The 27,085-nt window shown below is 51.9% G+C and overlaps 2 protein-coding genes across 3 annotated transcripts in view; one reads left to right on the top strand and one right to left on the bottom strand.

Moving 5' to 3' along the window:
- Positions 1-1,184: 1,184 nt before the first annotated feature.
- PSMB9 (proteasome 20S subunit beta 9) lies at positions 1,185-14,970 on the bottom strand. Of its 2 annotated transcripts, XM_066615667.1 has the most exons (7): positions 14,565-14,970; positions 14,113-14,196; positions 8,209-8,276; positions 7,618-7,749; positions 2,377-2,506; positions 1,861-2,002; positions 1,185-1,361 (listed from the first exon to the last, which is right to left on the bottom strand). In XM_066615667.1, exons 2-7 carry the CDS (start codon positions 14,149-14,151, stop codon positions 1,234-1,236), a joined length of 639 nt encoding a protein of 212 aa, XP_066471764.1. In that variant the 5' UTR covers positions 14,152-14,196; positions 14,565-14,970; the 3' UTR covers positions 1,185-1,233. The 2 variants fall into 2 exon arrangements, with proteins under 2 accessions (XP_066471764.1, XP_066471765.1); XM_066615668.1 differs by lacking the exons at positions 14,113-14,196; positions 14,565-14,970 and adding an exon at positions 11,368-11,504.
- Positions 14,971-15,195: 225 nt separating this feature from the next.
- LOC136639189 (ATP-dependent translocase ABCB1-like) overlaps positions 15,196-27,085 on the top strand; it is a 38,069-nt gene continuing 26,179 nt past the window's right edge. Inside the window, exons 1-9 of the mRNA XM_066613194.1 lie at positions 15,196-15,976; positions 18,029-18,143; positions 18,269-18,399; positions 19,473-19,678; positions 21,053-21,250; positions 21,416-21,544; positions 21,733-21,921; positions 23,764-23,937; positions 26,198-26,357. Coding sequence (XP_066469291.1) covers positions 15,460-15,976; positions 18,029-18,143; positions 18,269-18,399; positions 19,473-19,678; positions 21,053-21,250; positions 21,416-21,544; positions 21,733-21,921; positions 23,764-23,937; positions 26,198-26,357 — 1,819 coding nt within the window. The 5' untranslated portion in view covers positions 15,196-15,459. The remainder of the gene's footprint in view (positions 15,977-18,028; positions 18,144-18,268; positions 18,400-19,472; positions 19,679-21,052; positions 21,251-21,415; positions 21,545-21,732; positions 21,922-23,763; positions 23,938-26,197; positions 26,358-27,085) is intronic.

Below are 27,085 nucleotides of genomic sequence, written 5' to 3'. Positions count from 1 at the left end.
GAGGTTCTGCGATTGCAAATGGTTGTATAGCTGCATGCGCAGTGCACAGCTGTGGCCCACTCTTGCGGCTGGCTATCCACTGGAGTGCAGGGAAGCCAGCTTATGGAGCAGGTGGTGGAAGGAATGGGGTGGGGAGGGGGAGGAACGGGGGATGGCAGGAGGTGGATTAGGGGAGGGAGGGGTGGAAACCAGCAGCAGCAACTTGCACCAGTATCCTAGCCCTTTCCCTCCCCTCTTCCTTACTCTCCTCAACTCTGTGCTAGAAAAATGGCAGGCTCACATCCAAAGGCACTCATTGGGGCAGCAGAGGCTTTTTCCCCAGGGTAAGGGAACAAATGTTGCCTTCCCTCAAGGAGACCTCCACAAGTGCCCTCCACCACTGTTGGTGGAGCTGTGTCAGTTTGGATTGGGCTGTTACTTTTTCAATTTTGTCTGCAAGCTGCATTGGGCATCTCTCTTCTGGGAGCCCTAGAAGAGGCAACTTCCAGTGCAAATGTGTGGGCATGACTGTGAACCCAACAGAACACTGTTCTGGTCGCCACATCTCAAAAAGGACATAGTGGAAATGGAAAAGGTGCAAAAGAGAGCGACTAAGATGATTACTGGGTTGGGGCACCTTCCTTATGAGGAAAGGGTACAGCGTTTGGGGCTCTTCAGTCTAGCAAAGAGGTGCCTGAGGGGGGACATGATTGAGACATACAAAATTATGCAGGGGATGGACAGAGTGGATAGGGAGATGCTCTTTATACTCTCACATAACACCAGAACCAGGGGACATCCACTAAAATTGAGTGTTGGGCGGGTTAGGACAGACAAAAGAAAATATTTCTTTAATCAGCGTGTGGTTGGTCTGTGGAACTCCTTGCCACAGGATGTGGTGATGGCATCTGGCCTGGATGCCTTTACAAGGGGATTGAACAAGTTTCTGGAGGAAAAAGCCATTACGGGTTACAAGCCATGATGTGTATGTGCAACCTCCTGATTTTAGAAATGGGCTATGTCAGATGCAAGGGAGGGCACCAGGATGTGGTCTCTTGTTGTTCTCCCTGGGACATTTGGTGGGCCGCTGTGAGATACAGGAAGTTGGACTAGATGGGCCTATGGCCTGATCCAGTGGGGTTGTTCTTATGTTCTTAACACACGAACAGTGATGCAAAATCTCAGCACACTGGAGGACACAGATGTACAGTACCAACGTTTACTAGATTAAAAAAGAAGGGAGAGTGAAGACATTCATTCATCGTAGAATTTGGGGATCTCGTCTCCCAGGACAACCTCCTCCTTGACGCCATCTTTTGTGATAGTGACAAGATAAATGACACCCCCGCTGGAGCCATCCCGGACCATGGCCAGGGCAATAGCTGGAGGAGAGAGGAGGGAAATGTGGGGTTAAAAGTCAGCCCAGAAATAGCTGCAGGGTTAAACTGGGGTAGATATGATTTCAGAAGAGTCTCTCACCTAAAAACATACTCTGAACTATAAAAACCCTGGCACATTACATGGAAATGCTACTTCTCAAAGTTTTACAACTCTAACACACTCCCCAAACTGCAGGCACCTGTAAGTCCTCTGCTTACATTAAAAATTGTGTCTAACAGAGAGACCCATCGATGTCAAAGAGGTAACCAAAGCCTGCATCAAGGAACCTGACCAAAATCAGAATCTGCCAATCCCCTTTCCCCACCACATCTCCTTTCTGAGTTAGCTGGGCCCGGCATTGCCTAGCAAAAAAGGCCTGAGCTTCCCAGGGCTGAGTCTCAGCCCCATCTGCTCCCCCCAGATCTGAGCCCTCATCTCCAGGAGTTGCTCCACAGGACCATGTGCAACTTGGCCTCACCCCACACGCAGTTTGTCAGGTACCGTTTTTGGTGAACTGCCGACATTCCTCCTGGTCCATTCCGGGCTTGAAAGCAGAGTCAACGTAGCCATAGATGTAGGTGCTTCCGGATCCGCCGATAGCAAAGGGCTGCCGGGTGAGCATCCCGCCTAGCGTCCCATATACCTGTTGGGGTGAAGCAAAGCAAAGAAGGGGAGGCATCATTTTTAGTCAAGGCTGAGAATGAAATGCACCCGGGAAGAGGTCTGCTACATAGCAAACAATTCCCAGCCTCTCTCAACAGTTATTAAACTGGTTGCTTTGTGGCATAGATGCTCCCTTCCTGTTCTGTGGTCACTGTTTTTTAATGAATGGAGGTTCCTGTGTTTGTGATGGCTACAGAACAGTCAGATATTCAATGGGTGCTGCTTGAATGAAGGGGCATTGGGGGTGTCTTCCAAAGGCAAAGATACCTCTATGTCTAAAAAAAATTGCAATCTCATCAGGTCCCAGGGATTCTATATAGCCCCCCTACACATCCTTCAGGCACCTGGACCTACCTGCCCCCCTCTCCTGGAGTCCCATCCTGCCACCATCAGGTGGGCTGAGAGTTCCTCCTTGTACTTGTAGCTGACATTTCTCACCAAGGTGGCCGCAGCCAGGACAAGTGGGGGCTCCTCCATCTCCAAGCTGCCAGGGATCAAAAAGAGACAGTCAGCAGTTCTGGCTAGGAAGGGAAGAAAAAGACTTTCCCACAAACAGGAGACCTCCCAGGGCCCAGATGAGGCTCCTTCTCACATATATTCTAAAAAAAAGAATGTAGTTAAAATCTTCCTACCACCAGCACTACATAACACACAGTGGTGTAGCTAGAGGGGTTGCAAAGCACTAAGTTTTGCAGTTACCTGCAAAAAATTGTGCTTTGCATCCCCTTTAGCTACACCACTGATAGCACATTTTAATCAGAGGTCCCCACAGTTTTACATATTTATCATATATTCCTAAAGATATTATGCACTTAGAAAAGTGTGTGTGTGTGTGTGTGTGTGTGTGTGAGTAAAATACAAACTCAAAAACTGCATTCTAAATGGCCTCTCTTTTGGTCAATGAATGTCAGTCGTCATTTCTTGATGGAAAGAGATCTCAGTCCTTCAAATCCCCCCAAAGGCATTTTTAGTGACTTTTTAGATTCTATGCAAATCAGTTCAGCTAAACATCCTATGAGTACCCAAATCAACCTTTTTTGGATGGGGAAGTGTCTTTAATAAGAACATAAGAACAGCCCCACTGGATCAGGCCATAGGTCCATCTAGTCCAGCTTCCTGTATCTCACAGCGGCCCACCCATTGCCCCAGGGAGCACACCAGATAACAAGAGACCTCATCCTGGTGCCCTCCCTTGCATCTGGCATTCTGACATAACCCATTTCTAAAATCAGGAGGTTGCGCATACACATCATGGCTTGTACCCCATAATGGATTTTTCCTCCAGAAACTTGTCCAATCCCCTTGTAAAGGCGTCTAGGCTAGACGCCATCACCACATCCTGTGGCAAGGAGTTCCACAGACCAACCACACGCTGAGTCAAGAAATATTTTTTTTGTCTGTCCTAACCCGCCCAACACTCAATTTTAGTGGATGTCCTCTGGTTCTGGTATTATGTGAGAGTGTAAAGAGCATCTCCCTATCCACTCTGTCCATCCCCTGCATGATTTTGTATGTCTCGATCATGTCCCCCCTCAGGCGTCTCTTTTCTAGGCTGAAGAGGCCCAAATGCCGTAGCCTTTCCTCGTAAGGAAGGTGCCCCAGCCCCGTAATCATCTTAGTCGCTCTCTTTTGCACCCAATCGCTCTCTTTTGCACCCAGTAGAGAGGACCCTATTGGGCTGGGAAGAAATAAACATTTTCCATGCCTCAGTTTCTCCCTTCTTTGAAATGGGAATAATATCACAGTGTCACTCTGGAGGTGAAACTTGGTGTAGAAGTTGTCAAGTGCACAAGCCTATGCATGTCTACTCAGAAATAAATCCCAATGAGATCAATGAGGCTTACTCCCGGGTAAACTGAGCCTCACGTCTATCCAGCACTGCCATGGAAACTCCTTGGCAGCAGAAGTGGGAATTACCAGCTCTGACCTCACAACAGGAAACACTTGGGTCCTTGGACATATCTGATCTCAGCTGCGGTAACCACCTTTTCTGGGAAATCAGGCGACAAACAAGAAGCGCCTGTTCCCCCTTTGGTCCGTAGAGGGCGCTGATGCACCAGCAAAACTTCAGCCTCTACAGTTACAATTTTAATTCTTTGCTTGAACTTTGAACTAGACAGTTATAATTTTAATGCTTTGCTTGAACTTTGGACTAGACAGAGACTATTTTTGTCCCCAAACTTTAGTTCTCTTCTTTTTTCCTTCACTTTCCAGCACCCACAATCATGTCTGAATTAACTGTTGAAGGGCTTCACCTCTTCCTTGATGCCTTCATAGTTTTTTGAGCAGGGTGCAGTTTTTTGAGCAGGGTGGCAATTTAGGTTTTCCAGCCAGCAGGTAAAGATGAACTGGCCTTGTAGGTAAAGCAGCTCTAGATCTTCAAAAGTCAGCAAGTGGATATTTCCACTTCACTTGGATTGGGAGGCATAATATAACATGGTGGGTAAAGGGGTGGCTGTGTAGTATTTTCTTTGGGGTGGGGCCCTGCTGGGGATAATGTGTTGGGCAGGAGATGGACTGTGGAAGATACAGGGGTGGGCCAGTCACTCCAGGAGAAGATGGGCTCCCCATAGACAGGTTATCCCTCTGTTTGGCTCTACCCTAGCAAGTTACTAGTGTTCCTGGCAGGACTCCTTCAGCCTCAAGCTGCTGCTTTTCAAGGCCAGGTCAGCACATCATAACACCAGCCTGATCAGGGATCCGATTCTGGAGGAAGGCACTGACCTGGAAGACATCAGAGACCTGCTTGAATAAGGCAGGAGTAGTTGGATCTCTCCCAGCATTGTCCACCAGGTTTCTGGGTCCTGCAGCAGCGCAGCAGCAAGGACCAGGGTTCAGGTCCCAGTACCAGGGACCTGGCCAGATGTTTGCTGGGTTTGAGAACTTGGTGTCAGGCTGAGAGGGTGGGATTCTGCTGGTGTTCTACCTGCTTTGCTGCCCAATAGTCCCCCTGCCTGAGCTGGCTGGGATGGTCCTGGTAGTGGTATTGCAGTGCCCCTGGCTAGCAGGGCTGGGGGACTTCTGTGTCCATGATGAGGCTCCCAGTGCAGGTGCAGTGTGGCCATCATGGCAAGTACAGGCCTGTTTCACTTGATTACAGCCCCAATCTGTGTTGCTGGGCATATACTGGACCTGATATTTACAGCTGGGCAAGTGGTTGGTGACCTGGGAGTGGGGGAGTTTAAGGTCACCCCTTTGTCATGGATGGATCACTTCATGGTGGGGTTTAGGCTAATTGCAGCCTCTCACCTTCTCAGAGGTGGGCGATCAAACTATATGGTGATAGGTCCAGGTGATGGATAGAGGTTTCCTGACAGCTGTTTCCTACTGCCAGGACTGGGGACTCACTGGAAGCTCTGGCCAACCTGTGGAATGAAGAAATGACTAGGGCCCTAGATCAGATCTCTCCCAAGTGACCTCTGCCTTGGTGTAAAGCTAAGCTGGTTCGTTGGTTTACCAAGGAGATAAATGCGGTGAAACTCAGCAAATATCCTGAGTGATGGTGCTGGAAATCCTGTGATGAGTACCACTGGACACAGTTAGAGCTCATGTTGGAGCCTACTATGTGGCAGTGGTGGCAGCAAAGACAACTCTTTTCTTTGCCCCAGGGACATGCAGTGGGTGGGGAGGCAGGTGAGGCAGAGCCTCCCCACTGGAGTCCTTCAAAAAGCACCACTGCCATGTGAGGCACCAAAGCACTCTCAACCCATGCACTCTACGCATGTGTTGTGGGTGCTTGGAGGCCTCCCACAGTGGTAGTGCTTTTTGAGGGACTCTGATGGGGAGCCTCTGCCTCACCTGCCTCCCCACCCACTGCACACCCCTGCTCTGCCCCCATCGTATCTGCACAGAGCCGTTCAGCTGAGCTATTGTGTGATGTGTGGGGTTTACTGCACTTGTGCCCTCTGGAGAACAACGGGGGGTGCGGATAGCTACTCACTGGGACAAACTGGTTTGGCATTTCACGGCTCAAACTGCTCACATCCACCAAGACTAAGACTGCACGTTGTGAGTATTTGCTGATGTCCCTGTGGCACCCACTGGTCTTGTGATTCTGGATCCTTTTCAGCTTATACAACCTGAGGAGATGGTCAAGACCTTTGGGGGTCTGAGGTCCAGCCTCTTGCCAGCTTGACCTCTGCCCAGCTTGACTTATAAGGTCTTCCAGAGGAGCTGACTGAGCAGGCAGTGAGGGTGATAAACTACTCATTGTTGGAAGGTAGTACTAAAACCTGCAGTGGTTCACTCCCACCTGAAGAAGCTCTCTCCAAATTCCACAGTGCATGAGAATTTCTGGCCAACTTCGAAACACCCATTTCTGGGCAAGGTGATTGAGTGGGTGGTGGCATCTCAGCTCCAAAATGCCCTGGAGGGAACTGATTGTTTATCTGGATCCATTTAGTCCTGATTCAGGCCAGGTTTCAGGGGGGAGGCACCCTTGGTTGCCCTGGTAGGTGACCTTTGCCAGGGGCTGCATGGGAGGAGTGTATCGCTGTGGGTCCTGCTGTATGTCTCAGCAGCTTTCAACACTATCATTCACAATGTCCTTCAAGGTTGTGGAGTCACAACACAAAGCCTCTGATTCTGATTAGCGTAATGTGTTGGATGTGGGATTGCCCTCGAAAAGGGTCCAGAAATTGCCATTAGCGCAGAATGTCCCAGTTCATGTGATCACAGGGTTCAAGAGCCTGGCTCAGTGGTTCAAAAGCCAGGATGGTGTAGTGGTACAGGAGCTGGACTTAGTCATGGAAGATCCAGGGTCAAATCTCCACTCAGTCACAAAGCTTCCTGCATGACCCGGGGCCACTCTCTCTCAGCCTCACCTACCTCAATGGTGTAGCTATAAGGAGTGCCGCCCCCCGGGCACACCCACCCCCCTTGCTTGCCATGCTCCCTCTGAACACTACCAGAGCTGTGCTCCAGTTGCGTCTGGAGGCATGACTTCCCCAGGCCTCGTAAGGCCTAAGGCATAAAAATGTCCGGTTCCCCTCCCCCCCACCGGAAAACTAGAAGTGACATTCTAAGGCCTCCTGAGCACCCTCTGGTTGTGTTTGGAGGGGGCACGGGGGTGAGCTGGGGGGCATGACCTCAGTGGCCATCCTGGGTTCCTGTGACCCCCATCAACTAGGCAGCTGACCTACCTCACAGGGTTGCTGTGCGAACAAAAGGAGGGAAGAAACCATGTGCACCACCCTGAGCTCCTTGGAGGAAGGGCAGTTTAAGAACGTGGAAAATAAGTTAACTGTATTGGAGTGCTGCTCCTCCAGCTATGCTGGCTGCCAGTTTGTTTCTGGGCACCATTCCAGGGAATGGAATGCACCTGTAGCTGCCTTTGGGCCTAAGAGCCTCAGGCTGAAGCATTTTTCCTTCTTTTTGCTGCATCCTTCCCCCTTTTAGGCAACTACTTCATGCACTTGAGAAAGTCACCTCTGGTGCACGGAGGCTCAGGCTGCAATAGGGTGGAGTCTTTGAGGTGCCACAAGAGCCTGGACTGTTTTTATTGCAACAGACTAAACATGGCCACCCCCTCAGGAATCATCTGGGACAACTGGACACGGCCACACTCACCACGGCTGCTCCCTCGCCACTCCTCACCTGTGGAGCTCCAGCTGGTAGTGCACCATGTCAGCAATGGCCTGGGCATCAGCTGCTGAGCCAGAGAGGGCACAGTAAATCTGGTCATGCAGCGGTTCCAGCTTGTTGAAGACACGGTTCACGACAGACTCCCTGGATTGGGGAAAGGAAGACTTGACAAGAGCAGCAAGGGAACAGGGCAGCAGTCAAAAGGGAAGCCCCCCAGCTCTAGAAAGGGAATCCAGGAGTCCCTTCCCCAGAATGAACCCTCCGCAGGGCAGTGTGTATTTTGTTTGCCCACCATGTCCTATGTTCCAGGGCCCACAGAATTATGGGACTGAAAATCTTCACTGATTACTCCAAATGATCAATTTCACAAGCAGGGTAATTCATTTGCCAAGCTACAGTCTTGTATAAGGTTCTTTCTTCACAGCAATTTACTTCTGCTGTGTAAGGAATTTGCAGCAGAGGGAAAGAAAAGTCTGCCTATCCCAGGAAATTAACAATCTTAGGAATTTTAAGCTGAAGTGGCCACATATCACATCTCGCCTCCCCCTTATTTGAGTCTGTCCTTTTCCCACACCATATGAAAGGGGGGGACCAAGGACTTACCCTGCAGAGACTCGTGAGTCAGAACCGACCACAATGCCTCCATCAAACTCCACAGCCATGATGGTTGTCTGCAGAGGAGAAAGGAAAAGGCATTGTGGGTGCTTCGGGAACAAGATGAGAGTTATGTGGTGGAGGGCTGGGAAGCACGATATCTAGATCATCTGGGTGGAAATTGTCTTATAGCCACAAGGCTTTTATGCATTATTTCGTGTTTTAAACCATCCTGAAGCCCCCATTCCTCAGAAAGCCCCACCCCTATACTGATATCTTTTCAATGTTCATTTGCTAAAACAAGGTCCTGGAGCTCAAATGATGCTGCCTGAAAGCCACACCATCTGAATGGGAATGTGTGGGAGGAGGCTGTGGTTATGAAACATCCATGGACAGACATTCTGAACATGCTCAGAGGCATGTCCTTGATTTTTAGTTGCTCTGTTGCAGACCAAACCCTGACACTGAAATAAGGCATCAGGATTGGTGCTAAGCCCTGACAACACACCAAGGTTAGGATACTATCTTGGCAAACCTGCTCACAGGCCACAAGATCAGCAAGTCTGTGAACTGCTACTTATAGCTGATGGTGCCACTTTCTACAGGACACCAAGCCGGGGGGGGGGGGAGGAGATGGGAGTGTGGTGAAAAAGAGAGAGGACTGGGGGTAATCAGTATATTGATGACACCCCAACCCAAATATCCAGACAAGTTCTCCTGGTAATTATGAACATTTAGTAAATCTGCCAGAGGGGTGCTGGCTGAGTGGATGAGGACAAAGAATTATTCCTTGACCATGGGCACCAAGTGCCACTTCTCCTTGAAGAAACTCTCAAGGGATCCCACCATGCTAGACAGTTACTGGCCAGTCTGCACCTTCTCTTTTAGCCAAGGGGCTTGAGCATGTGGTGATGACCCAACCAGTATTCCCTCTAAGGGATCTGCATAGATGCATGGACCCCTTCTTCAGGTGTACAATCTTGGTAACCATGTCACAATGCCATCCCCATGTGTTCAAGTGATGTCATCGCCAAACATCTAGGTTGCCGATCTCCATGCTGTGTGGAGTTTGGCTAGGAGCTGGGAACACTGGTTAGGCAACATTGGGAACACTGGTTTACAGGGAACACTGGTCCCAACTCTGGGAATTCCTGGATGAAACTCATTATCTGGACCTATTGCCACATGACTTTTGACCTGGAATAGCTCAGGCTGCCCAAGTGGACAACTTGTGCAGAAAACTGGACGAGGGGAGCAAGTCTCTGTTACTGCTGTACAGTAACAGCACCTTTTGATCTCATTGACTATGGGACCCTTCTGGATGGCCTTTCGTGGTGACAGTGGTGTCACTAGGGTTTGGAGACAGTGGTGTCACCCAGTATGGGAGGCCAGCATGTCACCCCATGATGGACCACCTCCCACACAGTAAGCAGGGCAATGCCCTGGGCAGTGGACATGGTAATGCACCATTGCCCCACCAGCCCTGCCCCACCAGTTTTTTTTGGCTATAATTTTTGATAGAACAGAGATAGTGCTGTCACTCCACTGTGCGCTTCACCTGCTGAGGCCAGCACCCCCTAGTAACACCACTGTGTGGGGATGACCCTGTTCTTCAAGGACCTTCTTGCAGGATAGCTTCCAGAAGGTGGTGCAAAAGATTCTTGTTTGGCTCTTTGGAGAAAGGAGAGGTGGGATATAATTTATTTAAAATAAAATAAACTGAATAGCATGGAGGACAGTGAATGAACGTAAGAACATAAGAGCCCCACTGGATCAGGCCATAGGCATATCTAGTCCAGTTTCCTGTATCTCACAGATACCCATCAAATGCTTTAGGGAACACACAAGGCAACAGACACAACCTGCATCCTGGTGCCCTCCCCTGCATCTGGCATTCTGACATAGCCCATATCTAAAATCAGGAGGTTGCACATACACATCATGGCTTGCAACCTTTAATGGATTTTTCCTCCAGAAATTTGTCCAATTCCCTTTTCAAGGCAACTAGGCCTTATGACATCACCACACACTGTGGCAAGGAGTTCCACAGATTAATTACATTCTGGGTAAAGAAATATTTTCTTCTGTCTGTCCTAACCCTCCTGACACTCAACTTTAGTGGATGTTCCCTGGTTCTGGAGTTATGTGAGAGAGTAAAGAGCATTTCTCTATCCACTTTATCTTTCCCCTGCATGATTTTGTATGTCTCAATCATGTCCCCCCTCAGGCACCTCTTTTCGAGGCTGAAGAGGCCTGGAAGCCCATAGGTCAATGAGGCCAAACAATGAACATAAGAACAGCCCCACTGGATCAGGCCATAGGCCCATCTAGTCCAGCTTCCTGTATCTCATAGCGGCCCACCAAATGCCCCAGGGAGCACACCAGATAACAAGATACCTCATCCTGGTGCCCTCCCTTGCATCTGGCATTCTGACTTAACCCATTTCTAAAATCAGGAGGTTGCGCATACACATCATGGCTTGTACCCCATAATGGATTTTTCCTCCAGAAACTTGTCCAATCCCCTTTTAAAGGCGTCTAGGCTAGACGCCACCACCACATCCTGTGGCAAGGAGTTCCACAGACCAACCACACACTGAGTAAAGAAATATTTTCTTTTGTCTGTCCTAACCCGCCCAACATTCAATTTTAGTGGATGTCCCCTGGTTCTGGTATTATGTGAGAGTGTAAAGAGCATCTCCCTATCCACTCTGTCCATCCCCTGCATAATTTTGTATGTCTCAATCATGTCCCCCCTCAGGCGTCTCTTTTCTAGGCTGAAGAGGCCCAAACGCCTTTCCTCATAAGGAAGGTGCCCCAGCCCCGTAATCATCTTAGTCACTCTCTTTTGCACCTTTTACATTTCCACTATGTCTTTTTTGAGATGTGGCGACCAGAACTGGACACAGTACTCCAGGTGTGGCCTTACCATAGATTTGTACAACGGCATTATAATACTAGCCGTTTTGTTCTCAATACCCTTCCTAATGATCCCAAGCATAGAATTGGCCTTCTTCACTGCCGCTGCACATTGGGTCGACACTTTCATCGACCTGTTCACAACCACCCCAAGATCTGTCTCCTGATCTGTCACAGACAGCTCAGAACCCATCAGCCTATATCTAAAGTTTTGATTTTTTGCCCCAATGTGCATGACTTTACACTTACTGACATTGAAGCGCATCTGCCATTTCGCTGCCCATTCTGCCAGTCTGGAGAGATCCTTCTGGAGCTGCTCACAATCACTTCTGGTCTTCACCACTCGGAAAAGTTTGGTGTCGTCTGCAAACTTAGCCACTTCACTGCTCAACCCTGTCTCCAGGTCATTTATTGTATTGGCAACCTTCAGTCTCGAAAGACTATGGTATCGCGCTCTGAAAGGTGGTTCTGGCACAGCGTCTAGTGTGGCTGAAAAGGCCAATCCGGGAGTGACAATCCCTTCCACACCGGGAGCAAGTGCAGTCTGTCCCTGGTCTGTCTCCCTGGCTATGGGCCTTCCTTCTTTGCCTCTTAGCCTCAGACTGTTGGCAAAGTGTCTCTTCAAACTGGGAAAGGCCATGCTGCACAGCCTGCCTCCAAGCGGGCCGCTCAGAGGCCAGGGTTTCCCACTTGTTGAGGTCCATCCCTAAGGCCTTCAGATCCCTCTTGCAGATGTCCTTGTATCGCAGCTGTGGTCTACCTGTAGGGTGCTTTCCTTGCACGAGTTCTCCATAGAGGAGATCCTTTGGGATCCGGCCATCATCCATTCTCACGACATGACCAAGCCAACGCAGGCGTCTCTGTTTCAGCAGTGAATACATGCAAAGAAGGAAGGCCCATAGCCAGGGAGACAGACCAGGGACAGACTGCACTTGCTCCCGGTGTGGAAGGGATTGTCATTCCCGGATTGGCCTTTTCAGCCACACTAGACGCTGTGCCAGAACCACCTTTCAGAGCGCGATACCATAGTCTTTCGAGACTGAAGGTTGCCAATACAATACATGCTAGGGATTCCAGCACGTTCCAGGACTGTGTTGTTTGGAACTTTGTCCTGCCAGGTGATGCCGAGGATGCGTCGGAGGCAGCGCATGTGGAAAGCGCTCAGTTTCCTCTCCTGTTGTGAGCGAAGAGTCCATGACTCGCTGCAGTACAGAAGTGTACTCAGGACGCAAGCTCTGTAGACCTGGATCTTGGTATGTTCTGTCAGCTTCTTGTTGGACCAGACTCTCTTTGTGAGTCTGGAAAACGTGGTAGCTGCTTTACCGATGCGCTTGTTTAGCTCGGTATCGAGAGAATAAGTGTCGGAGATCATTGAGCCAAGGTACACAAAGTCATGGACAACCTCCAGTTCATGCTCAGAGATTGTAATGCAGGGAGGTGAGTCCACATCCTGAACCATGACCAGGTCATTTATGAAGAGGTTGAAAAGCACCGGTCCCAGGACAGATCCTTGGGGCACACCGCTTTTCACCTCTCTCCATTGTGAAAATTGCCCATTGACACCCACTCTCTGCTTCCTGGCCTCCAACCAGTTCTCAATCCACGAGAGGACCTGTGCTCTAATTCCCTGACTGTGGAGTTTTTTCAGTAGCCTTTGGTGAGGGACCATGTCAAACGCCTTCTGAAAGTCCAGATATATAATGTCCATGGGTTCTCCCGCATCCACATGCCTGTTGACCTTTTCAAAGAATTCTATAAGGTTCGTGAGGCAAGACTTACCCTTACAGAAGCCATGCTGACTCTCCCTCAGCAAGGCCTGTTCGTCTATGTGTTTTGAGATCCTATCTTTGATGAGGCATTCCACCATCTTACCCGGTATGGATGTTAGGCTGACCGGCCTATAGTTTCCCGGGTCCCCCCTCTTTCCCTTTTTAAAAATAGGCGTGGCATTTGCTATCCTCCAATCTTCTGGCACTGTGGCCGTTTTGAGGGACAAGTTGCATACCTTAGTCAAGAGGTCTGCAACTTCATTCTTCAATTCCTTAATAACTCTTGGGTGGATGCCATCAGGGCCCGGTGACTTATTGATCTTTAATTTATCAATGGTTGCTGTGCAACATCTTCTGGGTCCTTCACTCTAGGCAGAGCTGGAACCAGTGCACAAAATAACACTGGCCAGTCCTAATCCAACTGGGTGGCCCAGAAGGAGATCCCAGCTGATGGTCTTGAAAGTGCTGAGTAGTGCAACAGAATCAACAAGGATGCTCTCACTCACCCTGTTCAGTCCCTAGCATTGGCAAGGTTGGCCCAAGGCCTCCCAGCACATTAGACAGTATGCAGTCTTGCCCATCTACGATCATGTCGGCCTCTGGTCCTCCGAATCTCTGGTTGGAGAAGGAAGACAGAATGGAGCAGAAGAGAGTGACTGGCTAGACTAGAGCGCTGGTGGTAGTCTCCCAGCTCACCACTCTCCTCTCCTCCACACTTTTCTCCCTCTTCCCTTCCGAATCCAGGGAGCAGGAGGGACAGGACATGTGTCGACTGACAGGTCTCCAGTTCATGGAGAGGCGAAATGTGCACACAGCTGAGCCTCAGGCCCTGGGAGGCCTTGAGCTGGTCCTGCAGGTGCCAGGAGGTGCTGGTGCTGCATGAGCCGTGAAAGGCAAGGCAAGGCCAGGGCACGCTGCCCCCCCGCCCCCCCAGTCTCCTCACTCCGGATGGATTCAGACGTGCAGCCTCCAGGATCACGTATTCGAAGGGACTGTGAACGTGGACAAAGTGACGCTCAGCGCACCTGCCTCCTCCCTTGGCAAGAGGCAAGTGGGAGGGAAGGGGGATTAATTGGGACCCCTCCCCTCTTTGGCTCCTTTCCGCATGCAGGAATTCCGCGCTTCACTTGACTGCACCGCTGGGGGGGTCGTTCCCCCCCTCCGCAAAAGTGTCCCAGGGGAATCCGCCCCTCCTGCTTTCAGGACTCCGCCCCCCCGCACTCACCCCAGTGCTGATCTTCCGCTGCGCCCCCCGAGGGTCCATGGCGATGCCCCGTCGGACCAGCCCTGGAGTCCCTTCCGCGGGAACCTGCAGTGATAGCGAAAGTGACAGCGGAGCTCCCGGCTGCCTGCAGCGCCACTCATGGCCGCCGGAGGGCGCCTCTGCTCGCTTGGAAGTTGGCCCCAAAGATTCGAAGCCTGCCCGGGTTGAGGATTCTCTGGCTGCACCTCCGTCTCGGGGCAGCGGGCGGGCGGGCGGGCTCGCGTCCAGCCTCGCCTTCCCAGCCGCTTGCACCCGCGCTCAAATTACGCGTGGACGCAGCCCCTGCCCCGCTTGCAGCTAGGCGAGGCCTGGGACGTGACCTGATCGGACCGGGGGCTCAACCCTCCCCAAACCTGTCTCAAGTGCCAGGGTGCAGCCCTTAGGGTGCAGAGTGATGGCGACGCCGAGAGTACCTCTGAGCAGCCACAGAGTGCGTTCGTTTCATCAGCGGGAGCTGCTCTCGCGCAGCCAGGGCTGGGAAGACTCCGCCCTCCCCGTCTCTCTTTGAAGAACTGAGCAGCGCTTTCTTGGCCTATGAGAGGAACATCAGACTGGGAGGCGGCCGGGGAGGCATCCACACGTGCTCTGCGTGTTGGCCTCCTCTCCCCGCGGGTCAGCTGGGTCACTCTAAGCGCGTGGGGGGAGGGCTGAAGCCAGAGCGAGGAGCGGGCCCCGTCCAAAACGGGTCCGTCTCTGTCTGCGCCGGTGCCCCCTTCTTCCTCCCTTGCGGGCTTGTGTGAATGTGCCCGTGCGTGTGCGGGAACACGCGTCTGACATGCTAAGGGAGGATATGTCCCAGCCCCCCCCCCCGTGGATGGAAGCGAGAGAGCGGGCGCGTGTGTCAGCTCCAGAAGGGGAGCGCGACCCGAGAACTCCTCGCTGCCGCGCCCCCGCCTGCCCCGAGGGCGCCCTGCCACCGCCCCCCGCCAGAGCCCGCCCCGCCAGAGCCCGCCCCCGCCCCCTCGAGAGCCGCGGCGCGCGAACTCCCCCCGCCCTCCCCGCAGGCCGGTTTCACTTTCGGATTCCGGGAAACGGCTGCGCTTCCTGCGAGGACGGCGGCGGCGAGCGGAGGGGCTTTCCGGGGAGCGGGAGAGGGAGGGCCCCGGCGCAGGGCACGCCCCGTCCGCCTTCCCCTCCCGTCCAGCCCGCTTGCGAGGACGCTCCGAGGCGAGTCCGAGCAGGAAGCTTCTCCCCGCAGGCGAGCGGACCGGCCGAAGCGGCGCCTTCCTGGGCCGCCCGCCCGCCCCTGCAGTTCGGAGCCGTCGAGCCACCGCGCGGCCTCAGCGGGAGCCGAGCGCGCCGGAGACGATGAAGCGCTGCCGGGCGCTGCGCCTCGCCTGGCCCCCCGCCGCGCTGCTGGCCGACCTGCTGGCCGTGCGGCTGGCCTGGCAGGCGCTGAGCCCGCCGCCCTGGGGGCGCCCCCTGGCGCTGGCCTGGGCCGTGGCCGCCGGGCGCTGCGGGCTGCTCGTCCTCGCGGCCTGCGCCGCCACCTGCCACGGGGGTCCCGGCTCCAGGGACGCGCTCCTGCCCGCTGCCGCCCTCCTCAGCTTCCTGGTGCCCGGCTACGCCTCCCTGCGGGCGCTGCTGCTCCCCTCCCCGGAGGGCACCCCGGGGCTGGCGCACGGCTGGGCCAGGCTGGACGTGCTGGTCCTCGGCTACCTGGTGGTGGGCGCCGCGGCCCTGCTGTGGCACCACCTGGCCCCCTCCGGGCCGCGGCAGGCGGGGAAGAGGCCCTCCGCGTCCTTCGGGAGACTCCTCTCCTGCATGAGGCCCGATGCGCTGCGCTTCGTGGCCATCGCTGGCCTTCTCGTGGTCTCGTCCTCCGGTGAGTGGAGCCCCGTCACGGGTGGTGGTCAGCATGCTTGATGGTCTTTACAGCAGGGATGTGCAGTGGGCGGGGAAGCAGGTGAGGCAGAGTCTCCCCACCAGAGGCCTTCGAAAAGCACCACCACTGTGAGAGGTGTGCAAGCATGCACAACCCATGCACAGAGCAGTGAGAGAGTGGAGACTGCACAGCGCATGGGTTGTGACTGCTTGCACACCTACCATGGCGGCGGCACTTTTCGAAGGACTCCAGTGGGGAGGCTCTGCCTCACCTGCCTCCCCACCCACTGCATGTCCCTGCTATACAGCGCACACATAATCCATGTCTGTGGGTATGCACAGGGCTGGTTTGGATGATGGTTGCCTTGTACTGGCAGGTATCAAGCTGACAAATGCCCCAGGGCTGTGAAACCTGCTGTTTGCTAGGGGCTGCTTTGACTTGGAAAATGAATTTATTATTTCTTTTAATGTACACATTTATACTCTGCTTTTAAGAACATAATTTTTCTACGGCAGTGTGCAGGGTCACAGTACAATCCCTAATAAAATAACTAAAAGTGTCAACAAAATGTGGGGCAAAAGTCATTTACATTTAAATAAACAAAAGCACCTGAGCCCAGCACAGTAGTTCTAGACTTAGTTGAGGCATCTCTTTCTCTGCCTCTCCATTCTAAAATGATGCTCCCGGCAGCATTCAGTAGGTGCTTAAGGGTGCAATTCTAACCTCTTATGTCAGTGCTTTCCAGCACTGACATAAGGGCAATGCAGCCCTGACGTAAGGGAACAAACACTCCCTTACTTTGAGGAGGCCTCCGTGAGTGACACCCAACTGCAGGATGCAGCACACGTCCCATTGGCACCGCTGTGCCAGTGCTGGAAAGCACTGACATAAGGGGTGAGGATTGCGCCCTAAGACAAACCGTAAAATCATATAAAAGCAGCAGCATAAGCTAGAAGGGTGCCTCAGAGCGGCAGGGGGGTAGCAGGAGAAAATAGCATCATAACAAGCAGAGCCCAGAATTACAGCAGGTAAAACAAAAAGCTCCTGAAAGTGAAAAAGCCAAGATCAAAATCAGTTGATTTTGTCCTCAGTTGACCTGCAGGGATGGGGCCAGTTCTGCCCCTCTAGGGAGAGCATTCTGAATGCTGGGCACAAATTGGGAGTGAAGATAGCTCTCTACCTCTCAGTACTGGTGGGACACATAGGAGGGTCTCCTTGCAGACCTTGAGAGGTGGGCTAGTGCATGTGAGAGGCCTTCAACGCTCCAAAGCCACACTTGAACTTGTGCCCAGACGCATCCTGGTAATCTATAAAGATTTTGCCACAGTGGCGTTCCATGGTCCTGATCCGTTGCTCTGCTGTTGATCAGGTAGCTGCATTTTGGACCAGCTGAAGCATCCAAGCAGTCTTCAAGGGCATCCCCAAGTAGCACACATCACAGTAGTCCAGCTGAGACATCACTGAGGTTTGTGTCATGAGGCTTAGATCTGATCTGCTATGGAACAGATGCAGGTGGTGGATCAGCCAAAGCTGGCCAATAGCACTTACATTCATGGCTGAATCCTGGGCCTCCAGGCTCCAAGCTGAGTCCAGGAGCACCCCTAAGCTGCAGGCTTTCAGGGGAGTGCTGGCCCATTCAGCCTCCAGTAGGATGCGTAATTAGAAAAAAATCTGGATAGAAGAATGGTTGGCAACCTTTCAGTCTCGAAAGACTATGGTATAAGCCTACAGCACCCAGTAGTCCCAGGCAGTCTCCCATCCAAAAATATTCAGATTTTAACAAGGATCTCTTGAATAAGGAGAATGGAGGACTTTCCCCCTGGAATTTCAGCGTGGATTCCAGTACATGATGAATCGCAGTGCTATTCCAAGACGATTCTGCATGCCAGCCACGATCAGGTCTCACTTTGCTGCAACCCACTGCTTACCTAGTGAACCTCAAACCAGCTTCTGGCTCTTCGCTCCCCCCTTCAATGCAGCCCCAGTTTTTTGTGTGCTATTCCCTTTTCCTCAGGACCCAGTAGTCCTGAGGTCCGTCTTTTTGTGCCACAGGGGAGATGGCGATTCCCTACTATACGGGGCGAGTGACGGACTGGATAGTGAGTGAAGCTGCCTCTTCCGCCTTTGCAAAGGCTCTCTTGGTGATGTCTCTGCTCACTGTGGGCAGGTATGGAAGGAAGGGGCAAAGCTGGGGCAGATTGCAGGGGCTGGATTGAGGCTGGAGGGAGCCAGGGTGAGATTCAGAGGGTCTGGAGGGCAGAGAGCCCACCCTGCCTTCCTCCTGTCCCTCAGTGCTGTGACAGAGTTTCTCTGCGACTGGCTCTACAACACTACCATGAACCGGATCCATGCCCGTGTCCAGGGCTCAGTCTTCAGCTCCGTCATCCGCCAGGAAATTGGCTTCTTCCATGCCAACCGGACAGGTAAAGGCCAAATCTTCACCCCTCTCTGACTCACCACCTTGTGGGTCTTCATGCTCATCCAAACATCGGCTGCCAAGAACTCTCTCACACTTCGGTCCACCTAACACTCTTTCATGATCCTGGCATGAAGGCCTGTTGGGTGGGCCATGAACTGTTGAGATTATTCTTATATTATGGGTGGAGACGGCCAAGGGAACCTTGAGGGGGAGGAGTCTCAGCTCACTGGTTGAGCACCTGCTGCATATGTAGAAAGTCTCCAACCCAGTGAAAAGGATCTCTGGGAGCAGGACAGGGAAAAGATCCCCCCCCCCCCCCACTGCATGTGATCACCTTGAAGAGCTGCTGTCAAGCAGAGGAGACGCTGCTGAGCTGGACGGATGGTCTGACTCAGAGGAAGCAGCTGTGAAGGTCAGAAGGAGCCACTGAGATGGGATTTGACCAGGATTTGGTCTGTCACCTGGGAGGAAACGCCAGTTCTTGGGTGGAGGTCAAGATGCAGAACTTCCCAGAGGAAGAGGAGCACAGATGGCGAGTTGATGGAGAGGGCAAGAAGGCAGCAGAGAGTTTCTTGGAAAGTGTATCAAGAATTATAGGAAGTGTTCTGGACAGCTCTCTTCTTGACTTCTCTTCCATAGTTTCTACAGCAGCCATTTCCAACTGGTGTGCTGCAGCTCCTTGGTGTGCCATAAAACCTTCGCAGGTGTGCCATGGAAGTTTGAAACACAGCAGTTGAAAATTGCTGAAATACTCTTCCGGGGTCTGTGGCTCTGTTTCTAGGGCAACTGTCTGTATATCAAATTGTCTGTCCCTCTTTTTCTGCCAGCATTGCCATTTCTACAGGCAGTTGCCCTACAAACAGAGCCACAGAACCTGGAACAGTCTCCAGGAAACCAGAAGTGACGTCACAAGAGGCAAAGACCGTAGAGAAGACCATAGAAGTCAGTGTAACCAGAGAGGAAAAATATTGACAATCGCTTTGCTGCAGCCTTCTGGTCCTGCTCTGGAGCCCCATCCTGAACTTTCCTCCTCTCTCCCTCTCTGCCACCCCCTATGAACTCTTCTCTTCTGTGCAGGTGACATCACATCCCGTGTGACAACCGACACAGATGCCATGAGCGAAGCCCTGAGCGAGGACCTGAACCTACTCATGTGGTACCTGATGAGGGGACTCTTCCTCTACCTGACCATGCTGTGGGTCTCTGTGCCCCTGGCCCTATTTGTCACTGTGGGGCTGCCCTTCATCCTGCTTGTGCCAAAGCTCTCTGGGAAATTCCACCAGGTATCCAGCCATGTCTTGCCAAGCTGCGTCCCACGCAGGTGCATTCAGATGTGATGCCCTCTCTCCTGGGAAGGGACTGGACAAATGCCCTTGGGAGGTCCACAGGGTGTGCTGGTGGGGTTGGTTTTGGTTGCTGAAGGGCAAACCTAGGAGAGGTCTTGCTTTTATCACGTTTGTGGGCTTCCCTTTGTGGGGGAACTGGTGGGCCGCTCTGGGACACAGGATTAGATGAGCTTCCTTTGTTTGAATTCAGCAAGGCAACTTGTATGCTCTTATGACCTGAAACACAAGAGATACAAGTGGCCTCTTTGGCTCCAGTGCTTGACGTGTAGCCCTCTACAATACATGCATGTATGTATGTGCCTCTGTAAAAAGACTAGATGAGCCCTGCTGTCAACAGACAAATTATTATTATTAAGAGTATAGTATTTTTTTTTGTGCTTTTCAATTAAAGAAGTTGGGCCAAATCCTATCCAAGTTTGCAGTGCTGGTGCAGCTGTGCCAATGTGGTGTGCTTTGCATCCTGTGGTGGGGAGACAGTCACAGAGGCCTCCTCAAGGTACGGGAACATTTGTTCCCTTACTTTGGGGCTGTATTGCGGCTGCTCTGGTGCTGGAAAGCTGGATAGGATTGGGCCCTAAGTGGGTTAAACAGAAAATCAAATCAGTAAATGGCTCCCTAACCCAAAAGGGCTCACAACCTAACAAGATGTAGAAGAAACCCCAGCAACAGCCATTAGAAAAGATACTATGCTGGGGTGAAGAGGGATAGTAGTTACTCTCCCTCTGCTAAATGTAAGAGGAGCACAGCTGGAAAAAAATGCCACTTGGCCTGGTTCGCAAAGAGATGTAACTTTGGGGTTACCACAAAAAGGGGTAACAACTAGATGGACCAAGACTTCAGCTGGCCCAGCATGCTGCGTCCCTCGGTGGCCAGACAAGCACCTCTGGGGCAATTGTGATCCTGGCCTCTCTGCCACCCGTGGCCAGGACCACAAAATGGATCCCCATCCTGCCCCAGCCCACTGGGTGCATCTGGAGGCCTTCTGAGGGCTGGAGAGGCTGCATGCAGCTTCAGAAGGCCTTGGAAAGCCTGGAAAGGCCTTTTAAAAAAAGAAGAAAAATGGGTGGAAGGGGGTTGCAGTGTCACCAACAGGTGGCACCCCAGGATATTTGCCCCCCTGACCTCCCCAGGTATGTGCTCTGGGGTGCCTGCAGGTGAGATGTATGTGAGTGAGTGAGTGAATGAGTGAGTGAGTGAGTGAGTGAGTAAATTCAGGCAGCCAACTAACTGAAGACAATTGACTTCTGCTGAAGCAAGATACAGTCAGTCGCTCTTCTTGCTCTCTGTGTTGTCATTTCCCCTCCCCCCCAGAGCCTGGCCCTACAGGTCCAGGAGTCCCTTGCCAAGGCCAATGAGGTGGCGGTGGAGACCTTCCAAGCGATGGCCACGGTCCGCAGCTTTGCCAACGAGGATGGAGCCGCCCAGGGCTACGAGAAGAAGCTGCAGGAGACCTACAGGCTCAACCAGTGGGAGGCAGTGGCTTATGCTGCCTCCCTATGGACCAGCAGCGTAAGGGGTGCAACTGCTCTGGGGCTCTCTGGACAGGGATGGGAGCAAAGAGGGGGCAGTGACTGAGTCCTCTGGGACAGGAAGGGGGCCCTGAAGGCAGGGGAGGGCTGAGGCTCCAGGAACAGAGGATGCAGATTCTGTCTAAACCCCACTTTCCTCCTGCAGCTCTCCGGCCTGGCCCTCAAAGTGGGGATTCTGTTCTACGGGGGCCGCCTTGTCACTCACGGGAGTGTGAGCAGCGGAGATCTGGTTACATTTGTCCTCTATGAGATGGAGTTTTCCTCAGCAGTGAATGTGAGTCTGAAACTGGAGTGGGGTGGAAGCACTGACATGTCACTGACATGCAATGTCCCCCTGCCACTTCTATCCCGGGACCCGGCATGTCTGAGTGGGAATGGAGCGTGTCATGGTGGGGAGAACACCCATGGTCCTTTCCTCTTCTTTGTCCCCCCAACTTACTCCCTCCTTCCTCTACCCTCCAGGCCCTCCTCTTTGTTTACCCTAAAGTGCAAAAAGCTGTAGGGTCCTCTGAAAAGATTTTTGAATACATGGACCGGACTCCCCAGATCAGCTCCATGGGAATGCTGGCACCCCCAGATCTACGGGGACATGTCCTACTGCAGGATGTTTGGTTTTCCTACCCTGACAGCAACAGTTCCTTGGTGCTCAAGGTATTGGAGGGGGAAATTGGTGTGTGTGTGGAAACACTGGCAGAAGGGTTCAGGGAAGGGGGAAAGACTTGGGCTACTTATGAGTAGGCATGAGAAAGGAAGAAATACAGTTTTTGCTGGAGTAGGGGGCCCCAATCCCTCAGGATGAGCTGGAGAGCAATGCCCCTACAGCAGTCTGGGTTTTAGTTGTCTTGTAATGATTGGTGTGGAGACCCCATTCATTCTAGCAAACAGTTCTTTCTTGGCTTAAGTAGAACATTAGGTAACTTCTTTGAGTTTTCACTGCTTTGGATTTTTAGAAAAGCAGTATAAAAATATTTTAAATTAATAAAACAAATAAACTCCTTTGACTGCTAGAGCAGACCTGGGGTGGCCTTGGAGAAACCATGGGACCAGGCTGGACCTCCTCTGGGCCCCCTCCCTTGATGCTGTGTTCCAGTCTAATTTTTACTGTGTAGCCATTACAAAAACCTTGGAAAGCCATTTAAAATACTGTAGAATCAAACAATAACACTGCCGTATAAATGCATGTGCCACTATTGATTACATATGCACATCCTCGGCTGCCTGGGCTGGTACAAGGGCAAATGTGGTTGCTGTTTTTTGTGATCCTGGAATGACTGTTGGAGAGCATGCAGTATACTGTCTTTGGAGGCCACGCTATTTGACATGGGCCTTAAAAAGTCTGCAAGTGATCCCTCTCTTGCACCCTGTGTCAGCAGACAATTGAGTAGATGGTGAGGCAGACCCTTCCCTTGTTCATTCCCATCATAGTAGAGATGCAGGTGGTCCAAACTCCTGGCTAACTTGCTCTGTACCACTGCAGGTGCTGTCAGCTGGCACAAAGCAAGAAAACGTTCTCTTCTGAAGTAATGCTTGCAGCACAGTAGGGCTTACTCCCAGGAAAGTGTGTAAAGGGTTGCAGTCTTGGGGTGCCATGTGTTCTCATAAGAACATAAGAACATAAGAACAGCCCCACTGGATCAGGCCATAGGCCCATCTAGTCCAGCTTCCTGTATCTCACAGCGGCCCACCAAATGCCCCAGGGAGCACACCAGATAACAAGAGACCTCATCCTGGTGCTCTCCCCTACATCTGGCATTCTGACTTAACCCATTCCTAAAATCAGGAGGTTGCGCATACACATCATGGCTTGTACCCCATAATAGATTTTTCCTCCAGAAACTCGTCCAATCCCCTTTTAAAGGCGTCTAGGCTAGACGCCAGCACCACATCCTGTGTCAAGGAGTTCCACAGACCAACCACGCGCTGAGTAAAGAAATATTTTCTTTTGTCTGTCCTAACCCGCCCAAAACTCAATTTTAGTGGATGTCCCCTGGTTCTGGTATTATGTGAGAGTGTAAAGAGCATCTCCCTATCCACTCTGTCCATCCCCTGCATAATTTTGTATGTCTCAATCATGTCCCCCCTCAAGCGTCTCTTTTTCTAGGCTGAAGAGGCCCAAACGCCGTAGCCTTTCCTCATAAGGAAGGTGCCCCAGCCCCGTAATCATCTTAGTCGCTCTCTTTTGCACCTTTTCCATTTCCACTATGTCTTTTTTGAGATGCGGCGACCAGAACTGGACACAATACTCCAGGTGTGGCCTTACCATCGATTTGTACAACGGCATTATAATACTAACCGTTTTGTTCTCAATACCCTTCCTAATGATCCCAAGCATAGAATTGGCCTTCTTCACTGCCGCCGCACATTGGGTCGACACTTTCATCGACCTGTCCACCACCACCCCAAGATCTCTCTAAGATCATCCAAGATCTCTCTCTTTCTGGAACTGATGGGAAGGGGCCTTCTCTCTCACCCCCCCATGACCTTTTCCAACAGGGAGTGACCCTAGAGCTGCGCCCTGGAACAGTGACTGCTCTAGTGGGTCCTTCAGGGTCAGGGAAGAGCACTGTGGTGGCCCTGCTGGAGCGGTTCTACGTACCCCAACGAGGGCAAGTGCTGCTGGATGGCAGGGATCTGAGTGAATACGAGCATCACTTCCTGCATCAGAAGGTAAGGGAAGGGCCCCATCCAGAGTCTCTCCCCACTTATTGAGAACATGCTCCCACACTGATAAAGGTCTAGCACAGTGGTTCTCACACATTTAACATCTTGGCCCACTTTTTAGAATGAGAATCTTTTGGGACCCACCGGTAGTGATGTCATTTCCAGAAGTGACATCATCAAGCAGGAAAATTTTTAACAATCCTAGTCTGCAATCCTACCCACACTTACCCAGGAGTAAGTCCCATTAAGTATCATTGTTAAAAGCATATACATAGTAGCCTGTTAAAAGTGCAGATCTGTAACATGTCCCAAATGCAGTCACATGCCAGGGTAGCATCAAGTCTAATATATTAAAAATAAAATATTGAAATGAATGAGGACTCACCTGAAATTGGTTCATGACCCACCTAGTGGGTCCCACAAACCAGTTTGAGAACTACTGGTCTAGAGCATGAAAGAGCCCTTCAAGTTCCCCTCTGGGACCCGCACAAGCCTCTGTTTGCTGCCTAAAGGACAGTCTCTTTCATCCTCCTGGAGCTCCTTGGTGGCTTTGCTTTCTCCCTGCAGTGGCTGTGCTCACATTCCTGGGTCACTCTGTTTGCCATCTTTCCCTTCAGATACTTCAGAGTGTCAGTCTCTGGGCATCTTCTTGGTTTCCTCTTAAAATTGCCTCTTCTGTCCATGCAGATACCCCTCACCATCACAGGAGGGACAGAGTGAATAGAGAGATGCTCTTTTCCCTCCCACACAACACCAGAACCAGGGGACGTCTGCTAAAACTGAGTGTTGGGAGAGTTAGGACAGGCAAAAGAAAATATTTCTTTACTCAGTGTGTGGTTGGTCTGTGGAACTCCTTGCAGCAGGAAGGGATAATGGCATCTCACCTAGATACCTTTAAGAGGGGATTGGTCAAATTTCTGGAGGAAAAGTCCATCATGGGTTACAAACCATGGTGGCTACATGCAACCTCCTGATTTTAGAAGTAGACTTACCTCAGAGTGTCAGATGCAGGGGAGGACACCAGGACACAGGTTGTGTCTTGCTGTCTTGTGTGCTCCCTGAAGCATTTGGTGGGCCACTGTGAGATACAGGAAGTTTAACTGTATGGGTCTATGGCCTGATCCAGCTGGGCTCTTCTTATGTTCTTAACCCCTCCCCTCTCCTGCAGTCAGGTTCTAGAACGGGTGGGCAAACTTTCAACTTTAGGGATCCTGGACCTTTAACAATTGTGTAGGAGAGAGATCTCCTGAGCATGAAATGGAGCATGAATCTCTGAGCATGAACTGGAGGTTGTCCATGACTTTGTGTACCTTGGCTCAACGATCTCCGACACTCTTTCTCTCGATACCGAGCTAAACAAGCGCATCGGTAAAGCAGCTACCACGTTTTCCAGACTCACAAAGAGAGTCTGGTCCAACAAGAAGCTGACGGAACATACCAAGATCCAGGTCTACAGAGCTTGCGTCCTGAGTACACTTCTGTACTGCAGCGAGTCATGGACTCTTCGCTCACAACAGGAGAGGAAACTGAATGCTTTCCACATGCGCTGCCTCCGACGCATCCTCGGCATCACCTGGCAGGACAAAGTTCCAAACAACACAGTCCTGGAACGTGCTGGAATCCCTAGCATGTATTCACTGCTGAAACAGAGACGCCTGCGTTGGCTTGGTCATGTCGTGAGAATGGATGATGGCCGAATCCCAAAGGATCTCCTCTATGGAGAACTCGTGCAAGGAAAGCGCCCTACAGGTAGACCACAGCTGCGATACAAGGACATCTGCAAGAGGGATCTGAAGGCCTTAGGGATGGACCTCAACAAGTGGGAAACCCTGGCCTCTGAGCGGCCCGCTTGGAGGCAGGCTGTTCAGCATGGCCTTTCCCAGTTTGAAGAGACACTTTGCCAACAGTCTGAGGCTAAGAGGCAAAAAAGGAAGGCCCATAGCCAGGGAGACAGACCAGGGACAGACTGCACTTGCTCCCGGTGTGGAAGGGATTGTCACTCCCGGATTGGCCTTTTCAGCCACACTAGACGCTGTGCCAGAACCACCTTTCAGAGCGCGATACCATAGTCTTTCGAGACTGAAGGTTGCCAATACAGGAGAGAGAATTTCAGCAGGTGCAGCTTGTCTGCTATGAGATGACAAGCTGCACTTGCTGAAATTCCCTCTTCTATACAAGTTAAAGGTCCAGGGCCCCTAGTCTGTCCAACCCTGTTCTAGAATAAAGAGGCCCTCCTAACCTCCTGGCTCTTTTGTCCTCTGCGCAGGTGGCGCTAGTGAGCCAGACTCCGGTTCTGTTTGCTCGGTCACTGCATGGGAACATTGCTTACGGCTTGGGGGAGCAGAGCCGGGAGGAGGTGATGCAGGCATCACGGCGCATAGGAGTGCACCGGTTCATCGACAAGATGAGCCGTGGCTACGACACAGGTAACAGTCTCTTTGTTGCAGTCCCTGAAATCAACATGTAGCTGGAAACCTGCCAGCTGAGGGTCCAACTCAGGAACCCCAGCAACTCCTAGTTCCAATTTCAAGTATGCAGACACCCTGCCCTGAACTACATGTTGTGACAGACATGTGGCTCCCGCTGCCCCACATCTGCTGATGTGTCATCCCGGTAATGCATAGTCTAAACAAGGCTTTCTGAAAAGTGTACAATTGAAAGGTCTCATCAAGGTTGAAGGTCACCTCTGGAAAATGCTGAGCAGAAATCGCCAGTGAAAGGGAGTTTCAGAGCTGAACACAACCAAACAGTCTTTGTTCTCATTTGATTTATGTGTTACTGGCTTTGTGTGAAACTTAGGGCGCAATCCAAACATGTGCTGGAACAGGCAAGCCAGGAGGCTTGCGCTGGAACCAGTGCAGGATTGTGGCCAGAAGCAGCTCAGCCAGAGGCAAGGGGAAACTCTTCCCCTTACTCCTGGGTAAGGACGGCTGGCCACAATGGGTCTCCTCGGACCTGTACCACCTCCGAAGGCTTGCGCTGCAACCAGTGCAGGATTGTGGCCAGAAGCAGCTCAGCCAGAGGCAAGGGGAAACTCTTCCCCTTACTCCTGGGTAAGGACTGCTGGCCACTATGTGTCTCCTCGGACCTGTGCCACCTCCAGAGGTGGCACAAGTCTGAGGAGAGCAGAGCGGCTTGAAGCCCTTCCGTTCCC

The sequence above is a fragment of the Tiliqua scincoides genome, chromosome 2, assembly GCF_035046505.1.
Source record: "Tiliqua scincoides isolate rTilSci1 chromosome 2, rTilSci1.hap2, whole genome shotgun sequence".
NCBI lineage: Eukaryota > Metazoa > Chordata > Lepidosauria > Squamata > Scincidae > Tiliqua > Tiliqua scincoides.
Note: the sequence above shows the minus strand (reverse complement) of the source record. Positions and strands in the feature narration are given on the sequence as shown.